This window comes from Phalacrocorax aristotelis, chromosome 8 (genome assembly GCF_949628215.1).
Source record: "Phalacrocorax aristotelis chromosome 8, bGulAri2.1, whole genome shotgun sequence".
NCBI classification, from domain to species: domain Eukaryota; kingdom Metazoa; phylum Chordata; class Aves; order Suliformes; family Phalacrocoracidae; genus Phalacrocorax; species Phalacrocorax aristotelis.
This window is the reverse complement of record NC_134283.1, coordinates 23,860,167-23,869,924: the sequence shown is the minus strand read 5'-3', so window position 1 is coordinate 23,869,924 and position 9,758 is coordinate 23,860,167. Positions and strand designations below refer to the sequence as shown.

The 9,758-nt window shown below is 59.2% G+C and overlaps 1 protein-coding gene across 2 annotated transcripts; it reads right to left on the bottom strand.

Moving 5' to 3' along the window:
• Nucleotides 1-1,525: 1,525 nt before the first annotated feature.
• Nucleotides 1,526-9,187, bottom strand: LOC142061213 (adhesion G-protein coupled receptor G5-like). Of its 2 annotated transcripts, XM_075101982.1 has the most exons (14): nucleotides 9,103-9,187; nucleotides 7,874-7,961; nucleotides 7,650-7,734; nucleotides 7,414-7,540; nucleotides 6,304-6,438; nucleotides 6,037-6,153; nucleotides 5,818-5,860; nucleotides 5,557-5,663; nucleotides 5,077-5,195; nucleotides 4,669-4,934; nucleotides 4,483-4,582; nucleotides 3,728-3,990; nucleotides 3,496-3,589; nucleotides 1,526-2,521 (listed from the first exon to the last, which is right to left on the bottom strand). In XM_075101982.1, exons 2-13 carry the CDS (start codon nucleotides 7,950-7,952, stop codon nucleotides 3,513-3,515), a joined length of 1,518 nt encoding a protein of 505 aa, XP_074958083.1. In that variant the 5' UTR covers nucleotides 7,953-7,961; nucleotides 9,103-9,187; the 3' UTR covers nucleotides 1,526-2,521; nucleotides 3,496-3,512. The 2 variants fall into 2 exon arrangements, with proteins under 2 accessions (XP_074958083.1, XP_074958082.1); XM_075101981.1 differs by having other exon boundaries at nucleotides 1,526-3,589.
• Nucleotides 9,188-9,758: the final 571 nt, after the last annotated feature.

Genomic DNA, 9,758 nt, shown 5'->3' with positions numbered 1-9,758 from the left:
TCTGAAAGCTCCTAAAAGCCCTGAAAGATACTAAAAACCCTAAAAGCCCTAAAAGGTCCGAAAGCCCTAAGAGTTATTAAAAGCCCTAAGCATTCCTAAAGCCCTAATAGTTCCAAAAAGCCCTGAAAGATCCTAAAAGCCCTAAAAGATCCTAAAGGCTCCTCAAGGCCCCAGTGCTGGCAGTGGGCGAGCGGGAACGTGCCGGGGGAGTGCAGTGGCACAGCCATGGTTCAGGCAGGATCCAGCAGCCAAGGGCGCGTCCTGCTGGGCTGCTGCCAGCCAAGGCGAGGCAAGTATGGGCAGAGGTGCCCCGGCCCCAAAGCTGAGGGTGAGATGGCGAGTGACAGCACCCCAGCCCAGGGAGCTGAGACCCCCCTAAAAGCCCTGTGGGAGATCATGGTGCTCCCAGGGGAGGTGCAACCACGAGTGGGGCTCAGCACGGCCCTGTGGGTAGAGGAAGAGGGTGAGGATGAGGATGATGAAGCAAATGAGTACTGGTAGAAGGGGATGCGCGGAGGTTCCCCATCCAAATCCAGTGAATGATGCCAGGGCAGCTTTGGGAATCTTGGAGGATGGTGATTGCAGGGGAGTCCAAGGAAGCTTGGCAGCTGCCTTGAGCAGCTGTGGGTGCTCCCGCTCCCCCATCACTGCTGCTCCACCTCCCTCAGACTTGCTTCTGAAAATACATCAAATGGGGAGGAGAATCCCTCCCATCCCACATCAGGGTTTCTCCCTTGGGCAGCAACAATAACAGCAATGCACCAGGTGCAAGGGCTGTAAAACCCAACTGTAGAGAACACAATAAACCTGACTTATTTGTTTAGGCTTGGCTTTGTAAATAATCATGCAATGATATCAAGGAAGTCTGGGGGGAAATTGGTCCCCGGGGGTATTTGCACAAGCAGTGGGTGAGGATGCTCCCACTGCATGTGGGAAACCACCTTGTCTGCTCTCCTGCAGCCAAGGTTGGATCCCAAACCAGAGCTGAGGTCTGCCACGCCCCCACCACCAATTCCCAAATTGATCTGGCATCTTCCCTGGCTGCTTGTTTCCCAAAAATTTGGAGGACTTGCAATATTTCCAGAGCTTTCCCCCTGGGGCTAGGGCTGGCACCGGAGCCTGAGGGCACCATGGTGATGCCGAGCTGCCTTTCCTCGGGGAAAAAAAGGATGGCACAACCTCCTCCAGTAGCCCAGCACTGGGCCTCCTGCCTGATAAGGCACAGGGGAAGGTAAATGAGATTATTTCTCCTTGGGGAGGTTAGATGAGCCAGCTCCCCCTTCTCCTGCCCTTGGTGCCCTGGGGCTGGGGCAAGCTGGCCCCAGTGCTAGGGGGGCACTGGGGGTGGTAGGAGATGGGAGCCCACCTGGTCTTCCAGGGGACCTTGGGGAGTATTTTGACCCCACTCCTGGCAAGATGGTGTGGGAAAAGTGCCTTTTCTGCCCCTGGTTGCCAGCAACGGGCTCAGCTCCCCAGGGACCACCAGAGGCAATCACCAAGCAATTGTTTTCCAGGCACCATAGGATACCAGAACAAGGTTTATTCATGTGCCAGTGTTGGTGCATATGCAGGTACTGGCAGCTGGCATGACTCACACTGCAAGCCCTGGAATCTCAAGATGGGAAGGAAGGGGCACAAAAAGCACATCCTGAGAGTAACCAGGGGGATGGAGCCACCACAGTCAGGATGTGACTCTCCCATGGTAGGGCTCATGGGGACAAGTTGGGTGCTTGGCACCTCACCAAACCCCCACACTTATTTAATAGCTGAAGTCAGCTGCTGGAATGGTGAGACATGCACAGCTCATCACCACGAGGCAGGAGTGCGCCAATGAGCCTGGGGCACCATTGTGCCTGGCGTGCTGGAAAGCGGGTGGGGGGGGCACATGGCCCCAGCAGGGTGAGCTTTTGTCCTGGCCACCAGTGGGAGGGATAGAAACTCGGCAGTGCTGGCTGCCCTTTGTGCACAGAACAAAGAACAAGAGCTAGCAGCTTCCTTCTCTGCCCAATACCAGGCTCTGGGAAGGAGTCAGAAAGGGAAACGCTGCTTGGCAGAGCAGCACGGGAAGGCAGAGAAAGGCAGCGTGTCACCCCATGAGGTTGCCCAGTGATGCCCAGTCCCCTGCCACCAGACAAGAAACAGGCAGCATCAGCAAATGGCACCTCACTGATATACCCCACAAGCTACAAGCATGGGGACGATGGGAACCCCTCTGCCACCACAGACAGATTCGTGGCCATGCCAGCTTCACTGCAGTGTGATGCTGCTCCGCATCCCAGCAGGCAGTGCGAGATGCCCAGCTCCAAAATCACAGGCACCAGGAAAGGCAAAACTGTGGGTGCAGTTCCAGGTTAAGCCTGGTATACAGGGATGCACTGGGATCTCAGGGCTGACTTGCCACCTCCATCTGATGATTTTAGTCCCTGCAATTTGTCCTTGCTGTTTATTTCCTGCAGGCTGGACTGCTTAAACCCCAACAAAGCACTCGGTCGCATGGAAGAGCTGTTTGGGGTCTGCCTTCCTAAGTGAGAGCAAGAGGAAAGCTGAGTTATAGGTTCACTTACTCACTTACCACCCTCTCTTCCACCCTGGCTCGTCCACCCAATGCCAAGCCAAAGCCCTGCTCACCTGTTTGCCCACCAACCTGGAGCTGCAGGTGGCCTCCATCCCCATGCTGGCTTTGGGGCAAGCAGGAGGGCTTTTGGTAGTGAAAACCCCAGGTCAGGGAGGATTTGGGGGTGCCATAGCCCTACAGCCATGCTCACAAGCCCATAGCTGTGCTGGACCACATGGGTTTGGGGGATGTAGCTGGGGAGATCCCACTTCCGCCTGTCCCATGTGAGATGATCCAGTGGCAGCTCCCCAAGGGGGCTCAGATGTCCCCTCCCAGCTGTCAAGGGGGCTCCTCTGCACCGCTTACAAGCACCGTTAACCAGCACCGCTAACCACCACCACCAGAGGCCCGCGCTGCTGCTGGCTGGCCCTGCTGCGTGCACAGTCCAGAGTTGGGACCATCTTCAAAATCCTTGTGCCATCTAGTGGGACCTTCACTAATGACAAAGCAGAGTGTGGCTGCCGGCTCTGCCGGCTCTGCCTGCCGTGGGGCTGGGGTGACGAGGTGGCAGCGAGCCACCACACTCCTCCGGTGGTGGAGGAGACCTGCATGGGCAATTGAACGGCTCTTTTAATAAGTGTCCACCTTTAGCAGAAGAAGTCAGTGTTGGCTACTAACGGAGGGGCTGTGAGCCAGAAGGGCTGTCCTGGGCTGGCATGGGGGCAGCCACAGTCCCCAGGGGAGTGCAGCACCTGCAGGGTCCCAAGCTGCAGCCCCCCAGCAGCAGACAGCTCCCACCACCCAGAAATCCAGCTTTGCAGCCCAAATGCTTCCCCTGAAGAAACCTGCAGCACCAACAGCACTGGCTGTTGAGCCCAGGGGCATACTACCACACCACATCCTTGGGGAGCAGCCCCCAAGCTCCCCTCACAGCCCCTCACCCTGGCACTGGGACATGTTATCTGGAGGCGTTGCTGATGGAGCCCGGCTTGCTCCGGCAGTGCACAGTGATGTACCAGAGGCAGACAAAGAGACCTGTGGGTGGGTGGCAACATGGTCACTGCCATGGGTGCACCAAACTCCTGTGAGGAGCAGGAAGGTGATGAGGACCCCACTGCTCCCAACCCATGGTGTGCTGATCCCCCCCAAATCCCCCCAGTGCTCCCCACTGACCTTGCAGAGAGTTAAGGATGGTGAAGAGGTAGAGCTGGGGGATGAGGAAGACGTCAAAGCTGAAGAAGGCCAGGCCCCAGGTGGTGCCCAGCAGGCAGGTGAGCCCCAGCACAGTCACCCAGTCCTTCCTCGCCTCACCCTTCTGCCGCCCAATCCTCTGGAGTATCATCACCACCCTCCCCAGCACCACCGTGTTGAACAGCAGGATGAGGCCAGCGTAGCAGAGGGTGGCGTAGTGGGCCGGAAGGCTGGTGAGCCAGCACCTGGTGGAGGGGACACTCTTGGCGACAAGGGCCAGCTCCCTGGAGAAGGAGCTGGGTGCAGGAGGTGCATGGCAGTGGGTGCCCCCACATGCAGTGAGATGGAGGCAGGCAGCCAGCAAAGCTGGGCTCACCAAAAAGTGGCACCCGGCAGAGCTATGGCTGGCTCCTGCTGGCCCCAGCCCTGGGTCAGCCCTGTGCGCCTGGGGTGCCCAGGGTGTCCAGGCTGCATGGCATGCCCAGGGTGCTCAGTGTACCCCATGTGCCCAGGGTGCCCAGGGTGTCCAGAGTGCCTGGTGTGCCCAAGGTGTGCTTGAAGTGCCCAGGGTGCCTGGTGTGTCTAGGGTGCCTGGCATGCCCAGGGTGCATGCTGTGCCTGGCATCCATGCTGTGCCTGTTGTGCCTGGGGCATATAGTGTGCCAGGGGTGCCCGGGGTCCATGGGGTGCCTGGTGTGCCCAGGGTGCCTGGGGAGCTGGCAGCCCCCTTCACTCACATAGTCGCATTCCTGTTGTCTTCGGAGATGCTGATGGTGTGGTACCCATATGTATCGCTCTTGAAGACTAAAACAGCCACCACAACCAGTGTGGGCAGACCTGCAGACCCAGGGACAGGCTGTGTGGAGCCATGCCAGGGCCACAGGCGGGCACAGGCTGGCAGGGCTGGGTGGGTGCCCACTCACCCCAAGCGAAAAGGCAGAGCTTGAGGAGGTAGTGCTGGATGTAGACATTGTAGACCTTGATGATGAGGAGGAGGAGGTGGAAGGCCTCAGCAGCCATCCATGCCAGGGCGCAGAGAAGGCCGATGTGCAGCAGTGCAGCAGTGACCCGGCAGAGCCCCTCGGTGCTGGTGGCCAGCAGTGTGCTCAGCAGGAAGCTGCAGTTGAGCAGGAGGAGCGTGGCTAGGAGGTGCATGTGGATCCTGGTCGTGTTGTCCCTCAGCCGCTGCCTGCAAGAAGGGAGGGCAGGGGGTCTTGGTGGGTGCCTGCCATATGGAATGATGTGGCATGGCATGGTGAAGCATGGCATGGCACAGCCCAACATGGCATGCATGGCATGGCACAGCATGGCACGGCATGGCATGGCTTTACCTGGAGAAGCAGCAGAGCAGGAGGGTGCAGATGGTGGCAGCAGCCGACAGAGAGCAGCCGATGGTGCTGATGTAAGTGAGCGATGCCAGCTGGGCTCGGCTCAGGGTGCTCGATGGGAGCTGGAGGGAGAGGGTGAGCTGGGGCAGGTCCTGCGGCAGCACCTGCCCGCTGGGAAAAGAGGGAGCCCCTTGCAAAACCACCCCCCGGCCACCCTCTCCTGCCGGACACCCCACACCCCCCACATACACCCTTTACCCCCACATACAACCCCTACTCCCACACCCATCTATACCCACACCTCCAGGAAGGAGGAAGAAGGATGGAGGGGAGAAGGAAGAAAAGGAAAAGAGGAAGACAGAAGGAGGAAAGGAGGAAAGGAGGGAAGGAGGAAGGAGCATGGGAGTAGGAGAAAGAAAGAAGGAAGAAGGAAAGATTGAAGGGGGAAGAGGGAAGGGGGAAGGAGGAGGAAGGGCTGTGGACCAGCAGGACAGCGAAGTAGGTGAGGTGGTCGCAGTGGCAGATAACGGTGCCCTCCCTGTGAATGGTCTCGCAGCCCTTCCTGCTCCAGCTGCCTGTGCTGCCCACACCTGCCAGGAAGTTGCCATCAGAGGGTGACACGGTGGCCAGGGCATATCGAGGGGACATCAAACCTTGCCAGGGCTGCCCAGGAGGCAGACAGGTGATGCCTTCGGGGTGGCACTGAGCTGGCATTGCCCCCATCCTGGCCGCAGCCACACTTACCAGCTCCAGGCTGCCAGAAGACGCAGGTGGCATTGGAGGCATCCTGGTAGAAAGGGGACAGAGGAGGAGAGCTGGGGTCTCTTTCCACTCCCCAGGGACCCCAGAAACCTTCTAGTCCCAATGCAGAGAGGGGACAATTTTTCTTTCCCCAGCTCCAGGGGAAACGCTTGTGCTGGGGATCCCCACCCCACCCAGGCTCATGGGTGAAGCCCTGCTCACCAGCACCATGTCATGCCAGAACTGGATCTCCACAGGGCGGCTGAGTCCAGCCACGTGCCCACTCTGCAGGAAGGCTCCCAGCACATTGTTGTTCAGCACGGAGCTGTTGTGGGCATCCTGCAAGAGTTGGGGTGCCTGTGGGGAAAGCCCTGGGCCCCCGGGACATCCCACCCACCCCCCGAGCATCTCAGCGAGGGATGGGTGACAGGGCAGGCATGCTGCTGGCCAAGGATGCTCAGGGGGTCTGTGCCAGGAGCTGTGGCTCACCTGGAAGATGCAGGGGCTGTGGATATAGATGCAGATGAGCTCCTGCTCCATCCCCCGCATCTGGACACCCTCCACGAGCTCCGCCGGGAACTTCATGGCGTGTCTGAGCCTCCTGGCGCCACCTGGCTTCCCATCCTGTGCCAGCAGGCAGGGGAGAGATGGGTTTCACCAGCCTGTGCTCAGATAGGTTAGTGGGGTGTTCAGGGTGCTCTCCTGGCTGCCCCCCCGCCCCCGGCACAGCCATCCCAGTTACTGGCGTGGCCCAATGGCATCCCCCAGCCCCAGCAGCAGCTCCAGCTCCACCATGGTGCCTGCGGACATGCGGATATGGCAGCCACTCCTGTCTCGACACCAGAGCCCTTCCAACCTACAGCTCATGCGAGGGCTGTAGGTGGGGGGGTCCTGTCACCTATGGGTGGGCACACCTGTCCTGCCAGCCCTGCCATGGGACAAGCATGGGGCAGAAGCATCGCACCGGGATGCTTTCCCAGTGGGATTTCACATCTTGGTGGGCTCGCTGAGATGGTCTCTGCTCCCAGGTCCTGAGCTGGGGGTCCCAGCTGGCAGGCAGGTACCCCTGCCTGCAAAATCTGCCTAGTCCTGTAGGAAGGAACCTCAGGCTGGAGCGGTTGGACCTTCATGGCAGGGCAGCCCTGTGGCTGGGAGAAATGCCACGGTGCTGCTGCGTGACCCCCTTGCACTGGGACAGGGAAGTCACCCTGCATGGTCCCCACTGTGGTTTCCCTCTCCCTTTACCACTGCAGGGAGGTGAGGGCCAGGGTTTCCCTTTTTGTAAATCAGAAGAGCTTCAGGATGGAAATCCTGGCTCTCAGCTGCAAGGCATCCCTGGCTTTAGAAGCCCCTGGATTTATTCCAGCAGTGGTGCTGGGGACCTGCAGCCCCAGCTGCCTGCTGCACCCTGGCAGAGCTGCATCTCAGGAGGCTTTGGTGGCATAAAGCATCCTTGGAGGATGATGAAAATCCAGTGTGGGCAAGCATCAGCCACCCTAGCATCCCCCTGGTACCTCCCACCAGGGGTGGAGGGATGGAGGGGGCCAGGGGGGTACCAGCATCCCCTGGGAATAGCCCCGCAGTCTTGGGGGGACCAACCATCCTGCTGCTGAGGTTTAACCCTCTGAAGTGCTCAGTCATGAACTTGAACACGTAGGTCTCGATCATGCTGCCCGTGAAGTTGTATTTCTCGTGGTGGGCCAGCTTCTCTTCCAGCTGATTTAACCTGCACAGGGAGGGTGTTTAGGGCAGGGTGCAGCAGGAATCAGCCCCTGGGTGGGTCTGGGGCGGATGTGGGAGGTCTGAGGGATAGTGGGGTGGGAGCCAGTGCTCACCTCTCCCTGGTGCGGAGGGTGCTGCTGCAGCCCTGCTGCAGCTCCTTCTCCAGGGCATCCCACTCGCTCTCCGTCTCCTCCAGCACTGACAGAGCCATTTTGAGAGCTGAGCCTTGGCATACAGCACCCTGCCCCACTCCCTTTCCTGCCCCAGCCTGTGGAGCCCTGAACAGCCCGGAAAACACCCAGTCTAACACTGGGATGGAAGAGGGAGACCTCCCTACCTTGAGCCCGCAGGATGGAGGTGGTGACAAGGTGATGGACAAGGACAAGGGTGATGAGCAGTGGGGTACACATCGCCATGGTCCTCTCCTGAAAAAGACACCCAGGACCTGGGCAGCTCCCCGGACCCCTCACCCACGTCCCCCAGGACCTCAGCCCTTTCCCATGTGCTGGGTGCAGGACAAAGATGGGATCCTGGAGGATCCCCCCAACTCCCAGCAGCCAAGCCCCACTGAAGCACCCCACATCGCAGCAGCAAAGCCCCAGCCCAGAAGCACCAAGCAGCTGCACTGGCAGCAGATGTGAGTGCTGGGTGAGGAAGAGGGTGCTTGCCACAGCAACCAGAGTGCAGGATGTCCTTCGCATCCGTTTTACCATTAAGGTTGTAAAACTGCAGGGGGAAGGCTTCTGCTTCACCAACACCACAACAGGGACTCAGACCCGCTGCCATCCCAGCCCATGGCTGCAAATCCCCAGCAAGCAGCCTGCAAGCCAGAAGGGACACCAGCATGCTCTGCCACCATGCAAGGGCTTGCCGGCAGCAGCCAAGCACCAAGCTGGGGAGGAGAAAGTGTCCACAGTGCAGGGTCAGGGGGAAGGCAGCTAGCAGCAAGATTTGCAACGCAGCACCCAGTGCTGCTCACAGCTATGCCTGCTGCGGTAACACTGCTGGCACTGAAAGCAGATAGGGAGAGAGGCTGCAAGTTCAGCAGTGCCGGGGTGCAACCTTGATGTACACATGGTTTTTACTGTGGATGCAGCAATAGGATTGATGCTTCAAGGCACTGAGGCTGGTGATGGTGAGCAGAGCCAGAGCCTCCCAGGGCAGGGGCAGCAGCACAGTGGGTGGCGTGTTGGGCAACTGCCGGCACAGACTGCCCTCTGACCCCCAGTGAGGGACAGCCATCACAGCTCCTTTAGGAAGTTTTGCAATAAATAACCCTTTTACTTCTCACCGACATAACCCGTGGATCCCTGGGGCACCCAGCAAAGGTGCTTGCCCTGACCTCCCCTGCTGCCCAGCACAGCCTGGCAATGCCAAACACCATCCCTGCTGCTGCCGCCAAGCTGGAGAGAGCATCATTTCCTCGCTGTGCCCCCCGGAAATGGCAGGGTGCAGCTGTTACTTCAGGTGGGTTTTGTTTTTCTGGGGAGCTGCTTGCCCCCCTGGCGAACCCACAGCACCATGCCGGTCCCCTGCATCCCCACTTAGCTCTGGCAAAGCCCCTACCTTGGGCAGGGAGCAGCTCTCCTTGTCAGCACCACCACTGTGGAGTCGGCTGCTCCGGATCTACCTCGGTTGTGGTTGGGGCTGCGGAAAAGGAACTGTTCATATGCAGATAAGCAGACTAATCAAGAGAGCTTTTAAATTTCCTTTTCCTTTTTTGCAGCCTAGTGAGGGACTGGGGCAGGGGGGAACTTCCGCGGCACTGCCAAACCCCAAGGAGACGGCAGACGGCTGCAATTCAGTGTGGCCCAAAGACAACCCGCTCCCTGGGCATGTCTGATGTAATTAACCTTCTGCCCCTAATGAGCTTCTCCCCACCACCAGCTCACCAGCAACCCCTGCTCTCCCATGCTGAGGAACCCAGCCAGCCACTGCAGCAGCACTGACACCGCAGCAGTGCCACTGGGTCAGGAGCCAGGCTCCAAGCAGAGCATTGACACAGCACAGTTTGATAAGTGGGGGAAGTCAAGCCAGCGGAGCAGAAGGCCAGTGTGGCTGAGCAGGGATCTGCTGCTAGGACTCAGGTGGAAACAGAAAGCGTACAGACATTGGGAGCAAGGCCAGGCAATGTGGGAGGACTACAGCACTGCTGTAGGGAGAAAATTTGTGTAGCCAAAGCTCAATTAGTGTTCAAGCTGGCCAGCACTGTGAAGGACAAC

What these genes read in the sequence shown, in the direction of transcription:
- LOC142061213 (XM_075101981.1), bottom strand. Translation starts at nt 7,952, where the DNA reads ATGGCGATGTGTACCCCACTGCTCATCACCCTTGTCCTTGTCCATCAC. An exon ending in CCTACTTCGCTGTCCTGCTG is followed by an intron (nt 5,196 to 5,556) that starts GTCCACAGCCCT and finishes CTCTCCCTCCAG; the next exon opens with CTCCCATCGAGCACCCTGAG. An exon ending in CATCCTTAACTCTCTGCAAG is followed by an intron (nt 3,590 to 3,727) that starts GTCAGTGGGGAG and finishes ACCCACCCACAG; the next exon opens with GTCTCTTTGTCTGCCTCTGG.